Source organism: Eurosta solidaginis, chromosome 2, assembly GCF_040869045.1.
Source record: "Eurosta solidaginis isolate ZX-2024a chromosome 2, ASM4086904v1, whole genome shotgun sequence".
Classification (NCBI taxonomy): domain Eukaryota; kingdom Metazoa; phylum Arthropoda; class Insecta; order Diptera; family Tephritidae; genus Eurosta; species Eurosta solidaginis.
The window spans coordinates 199,529,769-199,555,755 of NC_090320.1; the positions used below are offsets into that span (position 1 = coordinate 199,529,769).

Genomic DNA, 25,987 nt, shown 5'->3' on the forward strand with positions numbered 1-25,987 from the left:
CATACTCAGTTGAGAGCTATGGAGACAAAATAAGGAAAATCACCATGTAGTAAAATGAACCTGGGGTAACCCTGGAATGTGGTTGTATGACATGTGTATCAAATGGAAGGTATTAAAGAGTATTTTAAGAGAGAGTAGGCCATAGTTCTATGGATGGACGCCATTTAGGGATATCGCCATAAAGGTGGACCAGGGCTGACTCTAGAATGTGTTTGTACGATATGGGTATCAAATGAAAGGTGATAATGAGTATTTTAAAAGGGAATGGGCTTTAGTTCTATAGGTGAACGCCTTTTCGAGAAATCGCCATAAAGGTGGACCAGGGGTGACTCTAGAATATGTTTGTACGATATGGGTATCAAATGAAAGCTGTTAATGAGTATTTTGAAAAGCAGTGATCCTTAGTTCCATAGGTGGACGCCGTTTCGAGATATCGCCATAAAGGTGGACCAGGGGTGTCTCTAGTTGTACGATATGGGAATCAAATAAAAGGTGTTACTGAGCATTTTAAGAGGGAGTGGGCATTAGGTCTATAGGTGCACGCCTTTTCGAAATGTCGCCATTAGGGTGGGCCAGGGGTGACTCTAGAATGTGTTTGTATGATATGGGTATCAAATGAAAGATGGTAATGAGTATTTTAAAAGGGAGTAATCCTTAGTTCTATAGGTGGACGCCTTTTCGAGATAACGCCATAAAGGTGGACCAAGGGTGACTCTAGAATGTTTGTACGATATGGGTATCAAACGAAAGGTGCTACTGAGCATTTTAAGAGGAAGTGGGCATGAGGTCTATAGGTGGACGCCTTTTCGAGGTATCGTCATTAGGGTGGGGCAGGGGTGACTCTAGAATGTGTTTGTACGATATGGGTATCAAACGAAAGGTGTTACTGATCATTTTAAGAGGGAGTGGGCATTATGTCTATAGGAGGACGCCTTTTCGAGATACCGCCATTAGGGTGGGCCAGGGGTGACTCTAGAATGTTTGTACGATATGGGTATCAAACGAAAGGTGTTACTGAGCATTTTAAGAGGGAGTGGGCATTAGGTCTATAGGTGGACGCCTTTTCGAGATATCGCCATTAGGGTGGGCCAGGGGTGACTCTAGAATGTTTTTGTACGATATGGGTATCAAATGAAAGGTGGTAATGAGTATTTTAAAAGGGAGTAATCCTTAGTTCTATAGGTGGACGCCTTTTCGAGATATCGCCATAAAGGTGGACCAAGGGTGACTCTAGAATGTTTGTACGATATGGATATCAAACGAAAGGTGTTACTGAGCATTTTAAGAGGGAGTGGGCATTAGGTCTATAGGTGGACGCCTTTTCGAGATATCGCCATTAGGGTGGGCCAGGGGTGACTCTAGAATGTTTGTACGATATGGGTATCAAACGAAAGGTGTTACTGAGCATTTTAAGAGGGAGTGGGCATTAGGTCTATAGGTGGACGCCTTTTCGAGATATCGCCATTAGGGTGGGCCAGGGGTGACTCTAGAATGTTTGTACGATATGGGTATCAAACGAAAGGTGTTACTGAGCATTTTAAGAGGGAGTAGACATTAGGTATATAGGTGGTCGCCTTTTCGAGATATCGCCATTAGGGTGGGCCAGGGGTGACTCTAGAATGTTTGTACGATATGGGTATCAAACGAAAGGTGTTACTGAGCATATTAAGAGGGAGTGGGCATTAGGTCTATAGGTGGACGCCTTTTCGAGATATCGCCATTAGGGTGGGCCAGGGGTGACTCTAGAATGTTTGTACGATATGGGTATCAAACGAAAGGTGTTACTGAGCATTTTAAGAGGGAGTGGGCATTAGCTCTATAGATGGACGCCTTTTCGAGATATCGCCATAAAGGTGGACCAAGGGTGACTCTAGAATGTTTGTACGATATGGGTATCAAACGAAACGTGTTACTGAGCATTTTAAGAGGGAGTGGGCATTAGGTCTATATGTGGACGCCTTTTCGAGATATCGCCATTAGGGTGGGCCAGGAATGACTCTAGAATGTTTGTACGATATGGGTATCAAACGAAAGGTGTTACTGAGCATTTTAAGAGGGAGTGTGCATTAGGTCTATAGGTGGACGCCTTTTCGAGATATCGCCATTGGGGTGGGCCAGGGGTGACTCTAGAATGTTTGTACGATATGGGTATCAAACGAAAGGTGTTACTGAGCATTTTAAGAGGGAGTGGACATTAGGTATATAGGTGGTCGCCTTTTCGAGATATCGCCATTAGGGTGGGCCAGGGGTGACTCTAGAATGTTTGTACGATATGGGTATCAAACGAAAGGTGTTACTGAGCATATTAAGAGGGAGTGGGCATTAGGTCTATAGGTGGACGCCTTTTCGAGATATCGCCATTAGGGTGGGCCAGGGTGATTCTAGAATGTGTTTGTATGATATGGATATCAAATTAAAAGTATTAATGAGGGTTTTAAAAGCGAGTGGCCCTTAGATGTATATGTGAAGGCGTTCTCGCGATATCGACCAAAAGGTGGACCAGGTGATCCAGAAAATCATCTGTCGGGTACTGCTAATTTATTTATATATGCAATGCCACTAACAGTATTCCTGCCAAGATTCCAAGGGCTGTTGATTTCGCCTTGTAGAACTTTCATTTTCTTCTAATTAATATGGTAGGTGTCACACCCATTTTACAAAGTTTTTTCAAAAGTTATATTTTGCGTCAATAAACCAATCCAGTTACCATGTTTCATCCCTTTTTTCGTAGTTGGTATAGAATTATGGCATTTTTTTCATTTTTCGTAATTTTCGATATCGAAAAAGTGGGCGTGGTTATGGTCGGATTTCGACCATTTTTTATACCAAGATAAAGTGAGTTCAGATAAGTACGTGGGCTAAGTTTAGTAAAGATATATCGGTTTTTGCTCAAGTTATTGTGTTAACGGCTGAGCGGAAGGACAGACGGTGGACTGTGTATAAAAACTGGGCGTGGCTTCCACCGATTTCGCCCATTTTCACAGAGGACAGTTACCGTCACAGAATCTATGCTCCTACCAAATTTGAGAAGGATTGGTAAATTTTTGTTCGACTTATGGCGTTAAAAGTATTCTAGACAAACTAAATGAAAATGGGCGGAGCCACGCCCATTTTGAAATGTTCTTTTATTTTTGGATTTTGTTGCATCATATCATTACTGGAGTTGAATTTTGACTTAATTTACTTATATACAGTAAAGATATTAACTTTTTTGTTAAAATTTGAATTAAAAAAATTTTTTTTTTAAAAAGTGGGCGTGTTCTTCATCCAATTTTGCTAATTTTTATTTAGCACATATATAGTAATAGTAGTAACGTTCCTGCCAAATTTCATCATGATATCTTCAACGACCGCCAAATTACAGCTTGCAAAACTTTTAAATTACCTTCTTGTAAAAGTGGGCGGTGCCACGCCCATTGTCCAAAATCTTACTAGTTTTCTATTCTGCGTCATAACGTCAACCCATCTACCAAGTTTCATCGCTTTAACCGCCTTTGGCAATGAATTATCGCATTTTTTCGGTTTTTCGATATCGAAAAAGTGGGCGTGGTTATAGTCCGATATCGTTCATTTTAAATAGCGATCTGAGATGAGTGCTCAGGAACCTACATACCAAATTTCATCAAGATACCTCAAAATTTACTCAAGTTATCGTGTTAACGGACGGACGGACGGACGGACGGACGGACGGACATGGCTCAATCAAATTTTTTTTCGATCCTGATTATTTTGATATATGGAAGTCTATATCTATCTCGATTCCTTTATATATGTACAACCAACCGTTATCCAATCAAACTTAATATACTCTGTGAGCTCTGCTCAACTGAGTATAAAAATTAGAACGACTTTTAAAGCTTCGAGCGAAAAAATATTTATATGCCAAACGACAGAGTGGACATTTTTCAATACCCTTTATTCAAAAATTGATGAAAACATTTTCCCAAAACGCCTCAAAAATTTAAAAATGCAAAACACAAATTCCGGAGTAAAGTGCTATATGCTAGAAGCCTTATTTTAAAAATGTTATATTACCGATATTTAATGGGCGATTTTAATTTAGTTTATTTCTTTTTAACCATTAAACTTCAACTTTTGAAAATATGTACGAAAAAAGTTGATATTTTTTAAAACAGAGTGTTGACGGCCTTTCAAAATTTACTGTTGCCATATGACAACAATATCGGGAAAGGGTTAAACATTAGTAGCATGTGTAGTGGCTAAAAATACGACATTCTTTGAAATAAAAAGTTAGAGAATGAATTTGGCTGTCTTATATAAATTTTGTTTATAAAAGTTATTTATGATGCCTTTGCCATATTGGCTCTGCCATTATGATATTCTAATATCTGAACTGGTGACTTTTTTGCAAACATTTTGTACCTGGCTACTTTCTGGAACTTGAAACTTTTCAAAAATGTCTATACTTTGGAAATTGGAATTGATAAAATTTCTAAAAATCTCGACACTTTGAAACCTGTTACTTTTTTTGAAGCCGATAACCTTTATGGAACCGATAACTTTTTTGAAACCGGATACTTTTTGGAACCGGTTACGTTTTTAGAACTGGTTTTTTTTCGACACTTTGAAACCATTTTTTTTTTCATGAACCGATTACCTTTTTGGAACCGGCTACTTTTAGTATTTCTTTTTATATATCTGAAGAAACCACTCTGATGTATTCCTTTTTGATAATTAACGCACCATCATTTTTGAAAGAATAACCTTTTTATAATTGTTCAACAAACTAATTCACACTATTTTTAATTTATTAATTAAAGTTAATTCCTGTTTTTATTTTTTATATTTTAGGACTTATTTTACATTGCTTTCGGCTATCCTGAAAAAGAACTGAATACAGATATTGCCCTTATAACAGGCGGTGGTAACGGACTTGGACGATTGCTGGCACAACGTTTGGGAAAATTAGGAACAAAAGTAATTGTGTGGGACATTAACAAGGAGGGTAGGTAACGGAGATTGAAGAGCTATAAAGGTTTTAAAAAATACAATTAATTTTTTTTAAATCCAACATTTGTATTTATGAATTTTGAATATATGTATGTACATATAATATAATTTCAAATTTCAGGTATTAAAGAGACCATTGAAATGGTTGAAGCTAAAGGTGGTTACTGCAAAGGGTATGTTGTTGACATTTCTAATAAAGAGGAAGTTTATAAAGCAGCTAAAGTGATACGAAAGGAAATTGGAGATGTAAGTGAAATATGTATCAACTAGCCTTTACCCGCAACGCGTCCGCACGAAGAGAGTACATCGTCGAGTTAAACATTTAAACAGTCACAAAAAGTTAGAGTAATTTAAAAATAATCCAGAGATAATTCCGCAATCATTCAAAGATGGTGCCTAAATATCCTGAAATGATCCCTAAGGGAAACCCATACACAATCCGGAAACCATTACTGAAGAGTCCTGAAATATATACATATAAAATAATATACATATAAAAAATAGTCTGAAGAATTTCCTTAAATGGTCTATAGTTACTTCTGAAATATCTCCAAATATTTCTAAAATGATATCGAAAATATATATACTATTCGATGATAGTCTTGGAAAAGTTAATAATTGATTCCCGAAACGATTCAGAAATTATACCGAGATAGTCATGAAATGATCCCAAAGCAGCGGCAAAATTAGCCGTATATAATTGCAAGTTTCAAAATAGTATAAAAATATCCCCGAAATTATCCGCAGACAGCCTCGCCAAAATAGTCGCGAATCGATCCCAAAGCACTCTCAAATTGTTACAGAGATAGTTCCTATATGATTCGAAAATGATTCAATTATATGTAACTTACAGTTCCCAGAATAGGAACCCTTAAAAAATTTAAGTTGTGGCGAACCAGCAGTTCGCCAATGGTTAAATCAAACACAAGAATTCAATTGAAATTCACAAGACAAATTTATTGTGCTCTGGTGGCACTCACTATCAGAACTAACTCTAAACATAATTACTTCTTCCCATGAAACCTTTTACTCTACGCTACTTGTGCTAACGTTGCAGATCCCATCACCACCAAGTATTTCGCAATCGATGAGTTGCGAGTGCAGGTCGATCTTGCCTATGCTGCATTTCTCACGGGTTGTTGATCATGTTGTATTACCATTCGCTTGCGCGTGGACTGCGTCAGCGAAAGTTCTATATCGGCCAACAAACTCATATGCACGGCAACGTGAGTAAAGGGTGCGCCATTGGTAGGTATTGGGAATATGGGTGTGATAACTCCTCCCCCTTTAAAGATATGCGTCCCGCATATCAAACGAAAAACGTGAAGGGTTTATGGTAGATATGGAGTGGTCAAGGCTCCCTGTTGGTTGGCTAGTTCCTGAGTAATCAAGCTCAAATATAGATGTGTCGTTATTTACCTGATCTTATTGGCCTTTGTGCGATATGCCCCGTGTTCGAATATTTCCGGAAGGTTTAGCTTTCTAGTGTACCATCTCCATAGGATAGCAGCGGCCGCGTTTATTCCGCATACTGTTAGGGCTTCTGTAATGATAGACAAATTGATTTTATCATTAACGTATCCCAGATACCTTACGTTGTCCATTGTGATATCGTGGACATATTCCAGATTTATCTTCATTGTGTTTTAACTTTGGAAAGGGTGGCTGGCAGAGCCTGCACTGTTATGGCTTCGTTGCTGGAGAAAACTTGGTCACCGATCTTGATAGTTTCGTTGTTTAGTTGGATGACGTAGGTGCCGTTGATGGTGTTTGTGGAATTATTGCTCCTGATCACGCCTCGGTAATTCGAGAGGAATATCGTATTGTCATTTACCAATTCTATAGTCGATTCATTTCTCCTGGTGAATTGGCAGCTAGCGTCTCCCCCTTTTAGTAATCGTGGTATGCAGCTATCTTCATCCAATTTTGATAAAGAGTCTGACCTGCATACTGTAGATGAACTGATTAGTATACAATTACCCGTCAACCCGTAAGTTTCCTCTTGGTTTACGAGCATCCTGTCAAACGGTAAGTCCAGCTGTTTGTGTTCGTATATGCCGGCGCGAGTGATCAGCATATTATATTTTTTGGCTGTTACCTTCGGCATTGAGAGCACATAGAGAAGCAGTGTCCCATTTGTATATACTGATGTTTGACCGTACTCAATTGCTTCGATTATATTTTCGTATTATTTTTCTGTGATTTTTTTTCTATATTTTTTATTTTTGCAACAATGTTTGCTTTTTTCCTCAATTATCTGCTAGGATGTGTGTTCCTGCGTTTGACATTTTTAATGTGAGTTTTGTGAATTTTTTTACCACTGGCTGTCGTTACTGATACCCTGTTATCCTTTGCGACAATTTCCTTTCTATATATGGGTTTTTGTTTACCCTTGATCTGGTTGTCCTTCGCGTATATGACATCATTTTCGTCATAACGCTCAGGTAAAGATCTTTTCTATTATGTCGCTCAATCTGAGCTTGCTGCTTTTCTGTCAACAAGATTTTCAAATATTCATTGATCTTCGTACTTTTTTCTAGAAGTTCCTGGTAGTTGGAAGCTCTTGCGCGGTTGAAAAATATTTCGCTGGGCTTCCGGTTTGTAACAGAATGGACAGAATTGTTATATCGATCTACTGCTATTGTTACTAAGTGCTTTGTTTTTAGGTTTGCGTTATCTGCCTTTAGGCACCTGATTATTTCGATTAAAGTGAAATGTAGCCTTTCCACCTGGCCATTCACTTCGCTTCTCTGGGTCGGTGTGCGATACAACCTAACCCCTAATGATTCCAAGAGGTTCTGTATAATTGGACTAATCAGACCGCGCTCGTTGTCAATCACTAGGATATCTGGGGTCGTAAAATAGTGTTTCACTATTTTGTCCTTTAGGTGCAAAATAAACTTGTTTCTCAAGTGAAAGAGTTTCGCAAATTTTGGAAATTTGTCAATACAATTGAGAAATTTCTCTCCTTGTATTTCAAATATGTCCACGTGAATAATTTCACAAGGACGTGATGGGATAGGTGTGTTTTGTAATTCTGGTTTATTTGGATGTCTGTCATATTTGTTAATTTTACACGTCTCAAAGAACGGGACGTATTTCTTGATAATGCTGTTCATTTTTGGAAAGTAGTATTTCTCTAAGATTTGCTTTTTATTTTCGGTGGCGTTGCGATGAGCTATTTTGTGCTCTGCCCACACTATTTCGTAAATCCTATCAGGATCTCTCAAATTCTCTACAATATACTGAGTTACATGGATCTTATATTGTATAAAATTCTCTAGGTATACCTTTTGGATGAGCCCTAGATTACATTCTGGCATTTTAATGCCGTTGACAACATTCGGTCTGAGCTTCTCTTTGAGTACCCTAATAAGCTCCTCTTCAGTGATACCTTCTATCTTTAGGTAGTGTATCGAGTAACCTGGATGAGGTTCTTCAAATATTTCTTGTCTGCCCCTAAATATAAGCTGGTTCCAAAATACGTTAAGAGGCACTTCAACGAACGGTATGAGGTCAGAGTTGTCCTGTTCTGCACTATGGATCGTATCACCATCCTCGCTTTCAGAGCTCGCTCTTGATCCTGTGGTTGCTTTCCGACTGGCGTCTTCGGATGTTGATGTTGTGAGTGGGTTTGCTTGAGTTTTGAGTCGAGACAGAGCGTCAGCCACGACGTTAGATTTCCCTGGTTTGTAGATTATCTCGTAATTGTATTCCTCAATCCTAGCCTTCCAACGTTTTAGCTTGGCATTGTAATTACGATTGCTTAGAGAGAAAGTTAACAGATGGTGGTCAGTAAATATGCGTATCTTTATAGCACCATAGAGGTAGTTCCGGAGGTTGTCCAAGGCTCATACGATAGCAAGCATTTCCTTTTCGTTTGTTTCGTATGCTTCTTCCGTAGTGGATAAACTTCGCGATATAAACGCTATGGGTTTGTCCTTGCCATCGTGGTCTTGTGATAGTACTGCACCAATAGCGAAATCGGAAGCGTCCGTCGTCAGGTTGAAGGATTTATCGAAGTTAGGGAAGGTCAAGACTTCGGAGGTCGTCAATATCTCCTTGAGATTCGCGAATGCTTCTTGGGCTTCATCGTTCAAGGTAATCGGCACCTTTTTCAATTGAGTTGCCCTTACTTGTGCGTGTTCCCCTCGCGTAAGGTTGGTAAGCGGCTTTGCTATCTTCGCGTAATCGCGAATAAACTTCCTATAATATGAAGTTAGCCCTAGAAAGCTCTTGAGTTATTTTAGGTTCGATGGATGCAGCATGTTCTTAATGGAATTGGCTTTCTTTGGGTCAGGGAGAATTCCTTCGGGAGTCACGATGTACCCCAAAAATTCTACACTTATTTTCAGAAACTGCGTCTTTTCAAGGTTGACCTTAAGGCCCGCAATCAAAAGCCTGGCAGGGATAGTGTCGATGTCCCTTAAATGTGTAGCTTCGTCTCTGCTGAAAATTATGATGTCGTCGATATATACGAAACAAATACGACCTATGTATTCTTTTAGCACGTCGTCTAACATGCGCTGGAAAATAGAGGGTGCATTTTTTAGACAGAAAGGAAGCCGCAAAAATTCATATTTTCCATTCATTGTGGAAAATGCGGTTTTTGCGATGTCGCCCGAAGTAAGGTCGAGTGCCGTGAAAAATTTCGCATTACCAAGACTCGCGATAGTGCCATTGATATCAGGGATAGGGTACGTATCGAGGATTGTTACGGCGTTTAGCCGCTTAAAGTCAATGACCATTCGATATTTCTTTTCTCCATCGGATTGAGATTTCTTTGGTACGATCCATATGGGTGAATTGTAGGGACTCTTGGAAGGTGAATGATGCCTTCTGATAGTAAGTCCCGGATTTGCTTTTCCACCTCATCGCGCATATTAACGGGGTAGGGGTAGCTTTTTGTATAGATGGGGTTCTCGGTTACAGTTTTAATCTCTGCCTGGATATTGGTGTGGATTTCCATGCTTCGGTCGACCGGTCCGAACAAAATTTCATATTTTCCTAGTATCTGCTTATTTCTTGCAAAGTGGGTAATATTATTATCAAGGGGGATATTTGTACTGACACTATTCACCTGCTGCGCTTTTTTCGTTTAAGAGGCAGCAGAATGTCTGGTTTTAAAATGAGAACATTCAGTTCCCTGTTTAGGACTGCCTTGATTTCTGACAACGTATCGTCGCCTATTATCCCGTCGAACGATTTGAGGCCTGGGAGAACAAAAAAGGTGGTGAGTAGGTCTTTGCCTACGAATTTAAAGAAGTGTCCACATATTTTCCTGTCCACCTTTATAGTTCCACCCGCGGAGATTACATGAAAATGCTTTTCTACCGGTGAAGTATTTTGTGCTATGCGGTCACTTATATAATTTTTATTCGCCCCCGTATCCACTAAAAATTCTAGAATACTCAAATCCTGTGTAGCGTATTCTAAATGCAGTACGCCGGACACGAGGCTCCCATGGTAAAATTTACCTGATCACCTGTTGTTTGTTCGCTGTTGTTGTTGGTTGAGGTGCTCGGGCTCTCTTCTTCGTCTACTGGAATCAGATGGAATAATTTCTGTTGCTTACTCGGGATTTTTTTTGCATATCCTGTGTAGCTTGTAGAACTTGCGCCACTTTTTGTATTGTCGTATCTAGAGAATGTGCTGTTGCCTCTTTGTCGGCTCTGGGAAGATGGTTCGGCATCCGTTCTTACTACCGTGTTGTTTCTCCAACTTGGGGTGGACTGATTGCTCAATTTTGTTTGACCTGAGCTTGGGTATGAGGACCGTTGCCCAGTTTGGTTGTTATCTCTCCAGCTGCGGCCCGAATTGTCTAAATTAGGATCATTTCTTCTATCGCGGGAGAAAAATTTTGGAGCTGAAGGTTGATAGTTGTAATTTCTATTATCCCTGTGGAAGGGTGGGCGGTAGATTGCATTTCTGCGATCCACAGTCAAAATTTTGAGGCATGCAGAGTATGCCTCAGGTAGGGTTTTCAGGTTTTGGACAAGAAGCAGGGCAGGAAAATTTCCATTTAGCCCTCTTATGAAGACGTCTAACGCCCTTCGGCGGTGAGCCTCGGCCAATGCCTCTATGGTTTCTCCGTGTACGTATTTGTCTACCTTTATTGTATTTATCATTAAAGAAAGCTGTTTCTGCACTTGAGCATACAAATCGGACATCTTTTGCCGTCCTTGCGACATTAGTGTCAGTTGTTGGTCTAACGCTTCTATGTCCCTAATGTCTGCGTAATGCAGAGAGAGGATTTCCTTTATCCTTCTCCAGTCGGAATATAGGATACCTCCGCCAGCTCGCTCTCTGTCCGAGGACTCACTAATGGCTCTACTATTAGTTCTTCCCTGGTGTCCTAAGACTGCCTTCGCACTTCCCGCACTTGGGCTTCTAGCCTTTCCAAATTGTCACTCAATCCAGAGAAGGATTCATCGCTGCTCTTTGATTCTACACCTTTGAGTCGTTGGTTAATTTTTTTGAGTTGGGCTAGTATGGTGTTAATGGCGCCATTCTGTTCCGTAAGCGATTTCTTTACCTCGTCTGAGTCCATGGTTTTATCTCTGTGCAAAAATAAGGAAAGAAATATTCAACAGGGATTAGTTTATACTCACAAGGTCCAATATCTCATTGGAACTTACTGGTTGAAACTTATTGAGATTTTCGTAAGGAAAAAATGTGCTTATCTGTTGTTTCCCTTTGCTAGTTCACTCTTTTTTTCCTAACTTCAACGTGTTTATTTTTCTCCAGAAAAATTTGCTTATTACTTTTTATTCAGTTTTTTCTTTTTCTGGGTTTTAGTTCACTTCCTCTTTCACTTAGAATAAGCACTTCGCACCGATTGCTCGGGCGCCACTTACAGTTCCCAAGATAGGAACCCTTGAAAAATTAAAGTTGTGGCGAACCAGCAGTTCGCCAATGGTTAAATCAAACACAAGAATTCAATTGAAATTCACAAGACCAATTTATTGTGCTCTGGTGGCACTCACTATCATAACTAACTCTAAACATAATTACTTCTTCCCATCAAACCTTTTACTGTACGCTACTTATGCTAACGTTACAGATCCCACCACCATCAAGTATTTCGCAATCGATGAGTTGCGCGTGCAGGTCAATATTGCCTATGCTGCATTTCTCACGGGTTGTTGATCGTGTTGTGTTACCATTCGCTTCGGCGTGGACTGCGTCAGCGAAAGTTCTTTATCGGCCAACAAACTCACATGCCCGGCAACGTGAGTAAAGGGTGCGCCATTGGTAGGTATTGGGAATATGGGTGTGATAACTTGTATATATCAAAACAAGAATCATGAAAATACAAACATTTACGCAATATTCTTCATAAAATAGCCCCGAAAGTAACCTCTATGATGGTAACAAAATTGTCCCAAAAAGTTTCCGAATTGAAAACGCTAGCAATCTTTAAATGACCTCATAGTAATGATCCAAAAATTGGCTCCAAAATAATCTGAAAACAATGCGAAAATTAGCTAAAAAAAGAACAAAAATTATACGAAGATAATCTCGAATTAATCGCAAGAACAGCACCGAACCTATCCCCAAATTAACACAAGATGACCTCGAAACTATTCTGAAGTAACATCGAAAGAAAAATTACACTAAAGTTGGCACATGGCCGAAACCGGTTGCTCACCAAACAAAATTTGTCAAGGGATGATGGAAAATCGTTCCAATATACATCAATTATCTACCCTGTCGGAAAATCAACAATTTAAAATAAATAACAATCGTCCAGCTATAGGACGCTTATACTAAATTGAGCCCGAGAGCAATACCGAAATAATCCAGAAGCCATCCCCAAATTATTCAAATTTATCCCTAAAAATACCGAAACGACTCCGAAGTCCTCCAGAAGCGATCTCAAAATAGTTCTTGCATAGCTTCACTGCCCACTGTTCCAAAATGTCTGAATATTAATCTTGGTCCTATGGACTGAGAGTTTTGACATTTTAAAAAGCTGTTCACAGGGTGGGAAGAGGACCATCCACTTTCCACATAAAACGATTTATAAAAGAATCTGTTCCTAAGTCACAGAATTCTAGTGATTTAAAAAAAGTTGTTCTCAGTAGTGAAACACAATTGCTTAGAGCCCAACTCATACGTCCCTCATATCCCCAATATCATTGGTTTAAGTAAATATACTTAGAAATATAACAATTAAAAAGTTTAAAAGTTTCAAACCCAGCATGACAGCGGAATAAAGATGAGCGTACCGGATAAGGAAACGATGACGTGGCAAAGTTTTGCAACGTTAGATGGCAGGTGAAGTTTAGTGAAGTAAAATTTCTAAAGTTTTAATAAAATAAAAGTGTTCAAAACTGTTTAATTCTTTAAATTACGTCTTCTGCCAATAAATTAAAGTAGGAACAATTGATGACAGTATAAAATTCAGTTTTTCAGTGCGTTTAAGTGCGGGTGACTGCGGTGGAAAAGATTTTTGCAACAGACCACAGTAAATTTTGGTTGACACCCAATATTTGTAATAACACTTCAATTAGATTTATCAAAAGACATATTTGCTTGCAAAATTATAATTTTTTCATGTTTAAATAAGTTTAATTTAGCTTAACGAGGTGAACAAAAAGTGTGTGTGAATTACCCGCAAACTCTGGATATTCGTAGATTTCTCAAAAGACCTCGACTTGAAAATGAGGATCTAGGTATTTAATTCATGTATTGAAGTGTAACTTCGTAGATACCACGGCGTAACACAAAAGACAAAAGTGAAAGTACCTGGGAAATATTGACTTTTCTGGTAAATATTGCAAAGCTAAGCAAGACTGCATACAAGAAATCATCGGAATGATATGTACAATTTCGCCTGCCTTTTCCCTGCCAAATTGCAAGATTTTGATGAAGCTCGTTCCGTTGAATTTTTTGCGACATATTCATCGATTCTACCTGATCCATTCCCCGAAATATGGAAGAATGAGATTCTACTCTGGAGAAAACGAATCAATAATTTTGAAATTCGCTAGAGGCCCTCTATATTTGTGACCAGGATGCATTCCCGAACGTTCACCAAATATTAAGAATCAGGGCTGTATTGCCTGTTACAACGGCCACAAACGAAAGATCATTTTCTATTTTACGTCGCTTGAAATCATATTTGGGGTCTACAATGGCAGAACATCGCTTAAATGGACTTGCTTCCTTAAACATACATCGGAAAGTAGATTTAAAAATTGGCGAAATTTTGAATGAATTTTTTTTGTACCTCGACGAATCGCGTTATTGAATGAACAATAAAAATTAAGAATGTAAAATAAATATTAGTGTCATTATATTTAGTAAAAAATTTTATTGAAAAGGCCCCCCATGAGTAAATCCTGCGCACGGCCCTGGCTTGGTCAGTGCGTCTCTCGACCTGTTAAGGGAGTTTCAGGCAAGCAAATAGAAACACAACTATTAGTCTGCTATGTTCGAAGTTTAATTCGCATCAAAGCTCATATTGCTGTTCATCTTCCAACGATATTGCCACCTGTCTGTCTTTAACCCGATGCTGCAAAAACGTAAACTGCATTGATAAAATTTACTCAATACCTTGCAATTACTGGCGCCTGCTAATGGGAGCATAATAAACTTACCAAAAAATCTAGTTTTCAGATCCATTTTATAGATTACTCCAATATGCAAATTAGTATGTAAATATGTATTGATGCATATCAAGTTCCTGCCTCTTTGCCAGAAGTTGCTTTTTATCACATTAAAGCAGAATTATACTCATTACCTGAACATAAATGTTATGTAACACCCAACTAACCTTGAAATAATTTTTAAATGGCATTAAGTACTTCAAGATGCCTCAACAACAATGCATCCAATCGAGCGTCAACTTCACTTGCTACACAACAATGTATGAGCTCCTGCAATGCATATATGTTGGAATTTAACAAACCAATCTAACTCGAGTTAAGATAAAGTGATATTATGACTTGTTAATAGAAACCTCTTCAAAGTCCCTCAATATTATTTTTTCATATTCCTAGCATTAAATTGCTGCTACAAAATGTATGAAATCACAAGTTTAGACGCTGATAGCATTTTAGTTATAGGTCAATTTACACCCATAGTCTTTACTCGAGATATGTTGTTTTTTAAAATCGCCACCGATATATATGTATATACGTGTGATATTCGGATACCTTAACTTTTTGGTATGCAATGCGAGTCTGCTCTTCCTTGTGTTTTCTTAAGTTGTATGCTAGACATTAGTACCTCTTTTTGATATAATTGGATGTATTAAATTGAGTTTACTTAAACGAGACAGTCGTTGATACCCATGAAAATAAATCACTTAAGTACTTTATTAGCAATATTTCCATGGCAGTTTAAATTACTTAAGTGAAAAAGATGTATGAATGAGTGAGTGGTACATCAGTGCAGCTGGAATGTTAATGTGATTTAGTGTTTATAGTGATTAATATTACAAAAAACTGTTCCAAATTTACCCTTGCTTGGATTGATGTCCTGTTACTTTTCAGGACTAGCATACCCCGCTGGCTCTTCCAGAAATTAATATCTCAAGATAGCAAATGTTTGGGGTAGGATGACTTAGAAGGTCCACGGTAATCAAATCAAACCGTTCCTGAGATAGTTGAGCTAGTATATAGAACTTGGTCCTAGTTACCGGAACAAACCTGATATATATATGGCATAGGACCATCAACACCGATAACACTCCCCAAAACCTACAACGACACCTAGGATAGGCATACTGTACAACCTTTTAAGGGTAACCCCGAACGACATTTTCATAAATATCACCGAAATTATATGATATATGATAAATCAAGTAACTCTCACCCCTTCCTGCAGCACCTATCAACAAGATTCTTTCTTTTTATCACGAGAACACAATTTGGAATTTTGGAATCGATTTTTAAGTAACTTCTCATTAAGTTACAAACGTGAAACTTCACAGATAGGTTCAGACACCGAGACAATGCAACAAAAGGGCAAAACCTCCGTTAGGTGACGCACGGATCGAAATAATTAGATGAGAACTTAAACCTGCTTTTCGGTAATTCTCGTTGAGCTGGAGAGTTGAAATTTCAAACTTGATTCAGAGGCCGCTAACAGTTTAAAGGTTAGGTTAAGTTGAACTGGCCGGTCCATGAGGACCTCACATAGACTGATTGAGTCCGTAGTGTTACCAGAAGTTTATTGTAACGACCAAACTGAAAAACCCTATCAAAAACCAGGACCTATTTTATCATATAACTCCGTCCTCTTGGCAAATACTAGAAGCTTCCTAGGAATTAAGCCACTTGCTGCTTCTATATATGACGGCTGTATTACTCCTAATAGCTGGAGTCTTAGCCTGGCAAGCGCAATGCATGAGCACAAAACGTGCTTGTTCGTTTCCTCCTCCAACCCGCACTTCCTACATCTGCTATCACTGACCAAGCCTAATTTAAAGGCACGTGACGCCAGAAGGCAGTGTCCAATCAGAATACCCGTCATGAGTCCACAGTCCTCTCTTTTTAATGATAGAAGCAACTTTGTTAGTCTAAGGTTGTAAGACCTACACATAGTCTTCGACAGTTTACAGCTCCGGACTTGAACCAACGCCTTTCCCGCTTGGTAGATCATGTGCACCTCTCGCCTTCGCTTAATCTCGCCCTGTCTAATTGGGACGTCTACGGAGCAAGCTTGAAGGGATGGGCCGTTTTTAGCTAGTTCATCCGCTTTTTCTTTCCCATCTATTCCCATATGCCCTGGGAGTCAATATAGATGTATGCTTCTCCCTGTTCTCTCCTGAGACTGCTTACACTCTAACACGCATTTAGATGCTGTGCTATGCGAGATTATTGCCTTAATAGCTGCTGGACTGTTTCCGGATCAGCACAGTAAATACCCAATGAGAAAAAGAGAGGGCGATAGGCCCACGTACACCCCAGCATTCTTTTACATGCATAAAGTGCCGTTGAGGCCTTCCTCACCCTCTCCTCCACGTTGAGCTTCCATGACAGCTTACTGTCTAGGATGATTCCTAGATATTTTGTGCAAGGGTTCTCCTGTAAGGTCACCCCTCCTAACTTAAGCCTGGTCCAATTTCGGACCTTGTACCGCTTTGTAAACAACACCATATCCGTATTCTCCGCATTGACTTTCAACCCGACATTAAATGCCCAGATATGAATATCCCGAAGCGCCCGATCTATCAAAGAACTAGAAGGCACTTTCCACTTATGACAATTGCAACGTCATCTGCGTAAGCCGTAAGTTTTACGGGTCCCTCATCGAATCGCCTGGGCAGTTGGTTGATGACCAGCGTCCACAGCAGAGGTGATATCACCCCTCCCTGCGGCGTGCCCCTGTCTACTGATTTCGTGGCCTCGTACAATCCCCATGATGTAATCTTCCTGCAATTTAAAATGCAGCCGATCCATCTGGCTAAGGCTGGATGTACTTTAATGTAATTAAGACCATCCATAATCTCCCATTTAGAAACATTATTGAAAGCCCTGCAATATCCAAGAAGACACCTAGAGCATATTCCTTATATTCCAGGAATTTATCTATGCTACCCTATGCAATGCGGTGTCTACCGACTTGCCTTTGGTGTACGCATGCTGTATTGTGGAGAGCAGCTTTTCATCCACGTTGGACTTCATGTACACATCTATCAGCCTCTCGAAGGTCTTGAGCAGAAATGATGTTAAGCTAATGTGTCTATAGTCTTTGGGATACACGTGACCGATCTTTCCCTCCCGGACCCGGCGATTTAAACTTAGAAAACGTCTTCACTGCCTATTCGATCTTGGCATCGGTCACCAAGCCCGGTACTACCCGCTCCGTAAGTGCGAGTGATGTTTGATGGCTCTTCTAAACCCTCTCCCGATGGGAAATGTGTGTCGAAAAGCACCTCAAGGGATTCCTCACTATTACATGACCATTCCCCGTTATCTTTCTTTATTAGTCCCTGGACTATGTTTCCCCTTTCTAGGACTTTTTTAAACCGTGCTCTTTCGCTGGAGCACTCTATATCCGTACAGAAACTTTTCCATGAGATTCTCTTCTCCCTGGAAATTTCACGCTTATAGATCCTCAGTAGATCCCTGTACTCGTCCTGACATGCTCCGCTTTCCGCGGTCTTTGCGAGCTTAAACATTTCTTTTACCTGTCTTCTTAAAAGACTCAGCTCATTGCTTCACCATGGCGGCTTTGCTTTTCCTCTAAATCTTTTTAGAGGACAAGCTTTGTTATACGCAGTCATAAGCGCATAGTCGGAGAAGGATGGTCTATCAAGAACCATCCAATCATACCTTGATATATCACGCTCCCAGCTCAATGTAATATCCAGAACATTGCTGGATGTTGGACCAATGTATGTAGGGACATTTCCCCTGTTGGCTATCTGCAAATTGATGTGCAGGATATAGTAAAATAAAGATTCGCCTCTTTCGTTCGTATCTGCTCCTCCCACGCATTGTGGTGCCCATTTGCATCTGCGCCTATGACCAACCGTCCTTTGCGCCCTTCCTCCTGTACTATCCTTTTGCACTCCATCGGTGGAACCTCCGCAGTATGGGCCATGTAGCAGGACGCCAGAATAAAAACCTGCTTATTCTTTTGCTCAACGGCCACCACTAAGAGGTCCTCCGTAGTGTAATTAGGCAGCATATATGAATGCAGCTGTTTGCTTACCATTACTACAGCTCGCAACTGTTCTTCCGTTTGCGCGTAGTAAACGCCAAACCCGCGCGCGCTTAGTCTAGAAACCTTTCCTCCCGATGAGAGCCATGGCTCCTGGATCAACGCCGCGTCAAACGAACCCTCCTCAAGGGTTAGGAGGAGTTCGCTCGACGCCACTTTACTGTGTTGGAGGTTTATCTGTAGGACACTCGCAGCACCATTGGGCTGTTTGTTCCACTCCAGCACCTTCGTCGTGACGTCGTCGTCCTCCCCTTGCCCTTTTGGTTTAGAGTATTCGAGGCCCCCTTCAGCCTCTCGTAACTGTTGTGCCGGGTGTTCCTCTGTGCGAGTCACAGCACCATTTGGCGGTTTGTCCTCTTCTAACACCTTCGTGGTGACGTCGGCTACCTCCACCTGTCTTTTTCCTCTCAGGCTTTTGAGGTCCTTTTCGACTTCGCCCACCTCTAGCGTGTTAGGATTTTTATCCTCCGGACTTCTTTTCCTGAGTCGCATGTAGATTTTTCCTGTGCCAAAGGACATTTTGCCAAGCTGCGCGTACAATATATCCTCCGCCTGCTTGTTTATTTGGTAGATGTAGAACTGACCTTCCTCCGTAGGCCAAGATACAGTAAGTACCTTCCAATCCTGTGTCGGTATGTTCGGATTCTGATTCTGCAGAAGTCGCAGTGTATCCTCCGACTTCATCACGCATGGTATCAATACCCTAACTTTTGGTACCGTGGGGAGTTTCGCTTTATCGACCACCTCAAACCGCATGTTCGCGCCTTGCCTCTGGCGGTTTGGAACCACTTCCTCCAGCCACCGCAAGCTCGCGATGTTGTCGCACGCTATCATCTTCACACCATTATATCATCCCCACGAATCAAAGGTTGGAAGGGCTTCCTTCATTGTTCCCGCATCATCTTAAGCATTAAGCTAATAAGATCCCTTCAACCAGCGCCACAGTCACTGACGGCTTTGCCACGTCACTCATTTTCTCGGGAAAAGCCGGAATCTTCGTGTTAGCTCCCTTTGGCCCCTCCGAGAAAGCCGGAGTCTAAGCTTTAACACCCTTTAGCACCTCCGAGAAAGCCGGAGTCTTAGCGTTATCTCCCTTTGACTTATATCCTACTTCCGTAGTTGGAACTTCCCTCTGACTCGTAGCTTTCGAGGTAGTTGCTACCTCACTAATGGGGCCCATCTGTTTTACAGCTTTGGGCCTACTTGTCTTATCTATGCGACTTCCCTGCCTCGCCGCTCTGGGACTGGGTCCTCACTGCCTCTTGAAAGCAGGCTTGTCGCCTTCCGCCGAACGTTGTCTCTTCATTCTGCCATTCGACGCTTCTTCCTCCTCGTACCGGTTGAAGAACCGAGGGTTTCTCGCAGCAAACCTTTTCAAGACCTACTTCTACCGCCTCATGGGCCCATTCTAAGCGCTCGATCTCCACTTCTGTTGGGTCGACCACTGCTCCCAAGCGTTGTACAATTATTAGTGCTGCACGGTACTGCGAGAGAGTTCTTTTACTTCCTCTGCTCCGTACCCTTCTCCACTCTTCTACTCCGTTTTCATTTGTGTGCTTCTCCAACTCGAAGTTCACTGAATCAGCACTACTCTCGCTCCCCGACTCCAATGTATCGCTTAATGCGTATTTGTCGCCCTTGGCTTGCGACTCAGTCCTCCTCTTATCATCGTCCTTATTACAGTTAGGCAATGAGTCATTCATCTTGGTCGTACGACCACCTGCCCGACAAGGCGGGCTCAGCGGTCCAGTATTATATACGGGGAAAGAACCGTCCACCACAGCAGCGCCCCTTACTGTGGTAAGGCCATCAATACTTCCCGAGGTAGCCCGGTATCGGGAAGGCTCCGTTCGAATACAACCGAATTTATCCCCTGACTGCAAATCGTCCAATAGGCATGGTCGGCATAACACCCTGGATTAGGGGGTTGGCAGTTCTTGGCCACCGGTAGATGCCAGTCTTAAACAGTTCCGCCTCATAGTTCGGCTAAGCCCTCACACCAACGACAATGTGCCTACCTTAGTGAGGGACAGTTTAAAACGCATAATAAAAAGTTTTGCTAGGGGGCGCACCGATCGGGATTAATATTTAGAAAAATCGTACGGAAAGGAGGGAATCTTCCGATCGATTTTTAAGTAACTTCCTATTGAGCACCAAAAGTGAAACTTCACAGATAGGTTAAGGCACCGAGAAAATGCAAAAAACAGTAAAAAAAATCCGTTAGGTGGCGCACGGTCGAAATAATTAGATGGAAATTTGAAAAATTTTGAATTTTGATATAGATTTTTAAGTAACTTCCTATTGAGCTACAAACGTGAAACTTCACAGAAAGGTTAAATGATCAATGATAAAGGAACAAAAAGAAAAAATTCGATAGGTGGCGCACGGATCGAAATCATTAGATGAGAATTTGTAAATTGAAACCGGCTTTTAAGTAACTTCTCGATAGATAGAGACTTGAAATTTCAATCTGAATTCAGAGGCCGATGACAGTATGAAACATAATACATTAAGAAACATCATACGGAACGGAGTGAATCTCGCGACTAATTTTTAAGAGGCATTCCATTGAGATACAATCTTCATACGTAGTTAAGAATTCGGTGACAATACATAAAAGGGGAGAAAAACTCGATAGGTGGTGCACGGATCGAGATATTTAGAAATCTCATCCGAATTTGGAAAATTTAGCGGTTGAGTTTTAAATTGCTTCCATATGAACTATAGACCAGAAACTTTGAACAAAGCTTAGGACCCCAATGAAGATTCAATATTTAGCATTAACAATTCTACTTAATGTGCCAGGGATAGAAATACTTAGAGATATTTAGAAAATACATACAGAACAGGGGGAAACTTCCAATCGATTTTTAAATGAATTCTAGTTTGTGCTAGTCTAGGAATTATGGAACTAAACAAATTTTGGATTCGTTGCTCTGGGACTGAGTAATCTACATTATTTTAATTGATGGTCTACTTTGCATGAATTATGAATTTTATTAAGCCAGCGTAACTCTGCGCAGTGCTGAGTTATTGAGTTGATTTCCAGCCAAATCAAAAGTTTCTCCTAGTCAACACTTCCACTCAATTCATAACAGGTATTGTATGCATTCTGAATTAAAAAAAGTAAGTTTTTCACCTTGTAACAAAAAAGACACCACTCTTTCCACCTAGAACTAAAAAGTAAAAAAAAAAAATGTTGAGCATTTCCTTTATAAAAATGGACAAAAAATCAGCGAAAAATGTGTCCTTATACAAATACATATTCTTGCTGAACTTTGATTTTAAAATTTTGTGTGTTTTGATGTCACTTCTACCGAACTGTATGTAATATTTGTTCCAAATATGAGCCAAATCGCACCACAAATACGAGTATTTTTAATATCTTGATCCTTGCGCCACCTAGTGGCGTTTTCTTTTCATAGGTCGTTTTGTATTTATATATTTATTATGTGTTCCAAATATTAACGAAATCGGGGTCATCGGTTTCCAAATTTCAAGCCTGTAGCTTATCGGAAAGTTACTTAAATTTTAATAACAAAATTCTGTTCGCTACACAGAGTTAAACTAAATAAAACCGTTTAAAAATTTAAGCAGGATTATGACTCATCGTAGCGAAAGCCCCTATAATAATATAGACTCATTTCTGGATCGAAAATTCATCTGCCTGTGTAGTCGATCATCTCCACTTTTGACAGCCAGCATTGGGCAGCTTACGAATAACCACCACCTCCAAAATAACAGATGCCATCTAGAGGAATGCTAAAATATAACCGTTACTAATTCTGAACATTTAAAATTTTATATAATAAAATAAATTCTCGTAACTGTCAAACTAATACAGCCCACGTCGAAATAATTTTACCTAAAACATTAAAATTAGACAAGTAAGGAAGGCTAAGTTCGGGTGTAACCGAACATTACATACTCAGCTGAGAGCTTTGGAAACAAAATAAGGGAAAATCACCATGTTGTAAAAAGAACCTAGGGTAACCCTGGAATGTGTTTGTATGACATGTGTATCAAATGAAATGTGTTAATGATTATTTAAAACGTAGTGGGCCTTAGTTCTATAGGTGTACGCCTTTTCGAGATATCGCAATAAGGGTGGACCAGGGGTGACTCTAGAATGTGTTTGTACGATATGGGTATCAAATGAAATGTGTTAATGATAATTTTAAAAGGGAGTGGGCCTAAGTTCTATAGGTGGACGCCTTTTCGAGATATCGCCATAAAGATGGACCAGGGGTGACCCTAGAATTTGTTTGTACGATATGAGTATCAAATGAAAGGTGTTAATGAGTATTTTAAGAGGGCGTGGGCCTTAGTTTTATATGTGGACGCCTTTTCGAGATATCGCCATAAAGGTGGACCACGGGTGACTCTAGAATTTGTTTGTACTATATGAGTATCAAATGAAAGGTGTTAATGAGTATTTTAAGAGGGCGTGGGCCTTAGTTCTATAGCTGGACGCCTTTTCGAGATATCGCCATAAAGGTGGACCACGGGTGACTCTAGAATTTGTTTGTACTATATGGGTATCAAATGAAAGGTGTTAATGAGTATTTTAAAAGGCAGTGGGCCTTAGTTCTATAGGTGGGCGCCTTTTCAGAATATCGTTATAAAAGTGGACCAGGGTTGACTCTAGAATGCGTTTGTACAATATGGGTATCAGACGAAAGGTGTTAATAAGTGTTTTAAAAGGGAGTGGGCCTTAGTTCTATGGGTGAACGCCTTTTCGGGATATCGCCATAAACGTGGACCAGGGGTGACTCTAGAATGCGTTTGTACAATATGGGTATCAAATGAAAGGTGTTAACGAGTATTTTAAGAGGGCGTGGGCCTTAGTTCTATAGGTGGACGCCTTTTCGAGATATCGCCATAAAGGTGGGCCAGGGGTGATTCTAGAATTTGTTTGTACGAAATGAGTATCAAATGAAAGGTGTTAATGAGTATTTTAAGAGGGCGTGGACCTTAGTTCTATATGTGGAAGCCTTTTCGAGATATCGCCATAAAGGTGGACCAGGGTGACTCTAGAATTTGTGTGTACGATATGGGTATCAAATTAAAGGTGTTAATGAGTATTTTAAAAGGGAGTTGGCCTTAGTTCTGTAGGTGGATGCCTTTTCGAGATATCGCCATAAAGGTGGGCCAGGGGTGACTCTAGAATTTGTTTGTACGAAATGAGTATCAAATTAAAGGTGTTAATGAGTATTTTAAAAGTGAGTGGGCCTTAGTTCTATAGGTGGATTCCTTTTCGAGATATCGCCATAAACGTGGACCAGGGGTGACTCTAGAATGTGTTTGTACGATATGGGTATCAAATTAAAGGTATTAATGAGGGTTTTAAAAGGAAGTGTCCCTTAGCTATATATGAGAAGGCGTTTTCGAGATATCGACCAAAAGTGGACCAGGGTGACCCAGAACATCACCTGTCGGGTACCACTAATTTATTTATATATGTGATACCACGAACAGTATTCCTTCCAAGATTCCAAGGGCTTTTGATTTCGCCCTGCAAAACCTTTTCATTTTCTTCTACTTAATATGGTAGGTGTCACACCCATTTTACCAAGTTTTTTCTAAATTATATTTTGCGTCAATAAACCAATTCAATTACCATCTTTCATCCCTTTTTCGTATTTGGTATAAAATTATGGCATTTTTTTCATTTTTCGTAATTTTCGATATCGAAAAAGTGGGCGTGGTCATAGTCGGATTTCGGCCATTTTTTACACCAATACAAAGTGAGTTCAGATAAGTACATGAACTGAGTTTAATTAAGATATATCGATTTTTGCTTAAGTTATCGTGTTAACGGCCGAGCGGAAGGACAGATGGTCAACTGTGTATAAAACCTGGGCGTGGCTTCAACCGATTTCGCCCTTTTTCACAGAAAACAGTTATCGTCCTAGAATCTAAGCCTCTACCTAATTTCACAAGGATTGGTAAATTTTTGTTCGACTTATGGCATTAAAAGTATCCTAGACAAATTAAATGAAAAAGGGCGGAGCCACGCCCATTTTGAAATTTTCTTTTATTTTTGTATTTTGTTGCAACATATCATTACTGGAGTTGAATGTTGACATAATTTACTTATATACTGTAAAGATATTAACTTTTCTTTTAAAATTTGAATTTAAACAAATTTTTTTAAAAAGTGGGCGTGGTCGTTCTCCGATTTTGCTAATTTTTATTAAGAATACATATAGTAATAAGAGTAACGTTCCTGCCAAACTTCATCATGATATCTTCAACGACTGCCAAATTACAGGTTGCAAAACTTCTAATTACCTTCTTTTAAAAGTGGGCGGTGCCACGCCTATTGTCCAAAATTTTACTAGTTTTCTATTCTACATCAGAAGTTCAACTCACCCACCAAGTTTCATCGCTTAATCCGTATTTGGTAATGAATTATCGCACTTTTTCGATTTTTCGAAATTTTCGATATCGAAAAAGTGGGCGTGGTTATTGTCCGATATCGTTCATTTTAAATAGCGATCTGAGATGAGTGCCCAGGAACCTACATACCAAATTTCATCAAGATACCTCAAAATTTACTCAAGTTATCGTGTTAACGGACAGACGGACGGACGGACGGACGGACATGGCTCAATCGAATTTTTTTCGATACTGATGATTTTGATATATGGAAGTCTATATCTATCTCGATTCCTTTATACCTGTACAACCAACCGTTATGCAATCAAAGTTAATATACTCTGTGAGCTCTGCTCAACTGAGTATAAAAAAAGTAAGGAAGGCTAAGTTCGGGTGTAACCGAACATTACATACTCAGTTGAGAGCTATGGAGACAAAATAAGGAAAATCACCATGTAGGAAAATGAACCTAGGGTAACCCTGGAATGTGGTTGTATGACATGTGTATCAAATGGAAGGTATTAAAGAGTATTTTAAGAGAGAGTAGGCCATAGTTCTATGGATGGACGCCATTTAGGGATATCTCCATAAAGGTGGACCAGGGCTGACTCTAGAATTTGTTTGTATGATATGGGTATCAAATGAAAGGTGTTACTGAGAATTTTAAGAGGGAGTGGGCCTTAGGTCTATCGGTGGACGTCTTTTCGAGATATCGCCATTAAGGTGGACCAGGGGTGACTCTAGAATGTGTTTGTACGATATGGGTATCAAATGAAAGGTGGTAATGAGTATCTTAAAAGGGAATGGGCTTTAGTTCTATAGGTGAACGCCTTTTCGAGAAATCGCCATAAAGGTGGACCAGGGGTGACTCTATAATATGTTTGTACGATATGGGTATCAAATGAAAGCTGTTAATGAGTATTTTGAAAAGGAGTAATCCTTAGTTCCATAGGTG

At 40.0% G+C, this 25,987-nt stretch overlaps 1 protein-coding gene across 1 annotated transcript in view; it reads left to right on the plus strand.

The window, feature by feature from the left end:
- The window catches only part of LOC137240500 (estradiol 17-beta-dehydrogenase 11), a 143,384-nt gene that overhangs the window by 83,392 nt on the left and 34,005 nt on the right, over nucleotides 1-25,987 (plus strand). Inside the window, exons 2-3 of the mRNA XM_067766873.1 lie at nucleotides 4,813-4,966; nucleotides 5,093-5,217. Coding sequence (XP_067622974.1) covers nucleotides 4,813-4,966; nucleotides 5,093-5,217 — 279 coding nt within the window. The remainder of the gene's footprint in view (nucleotides 1-4,812; nucleotides 4,967-5,092; nucleotides 5,218-25,987) is intronic.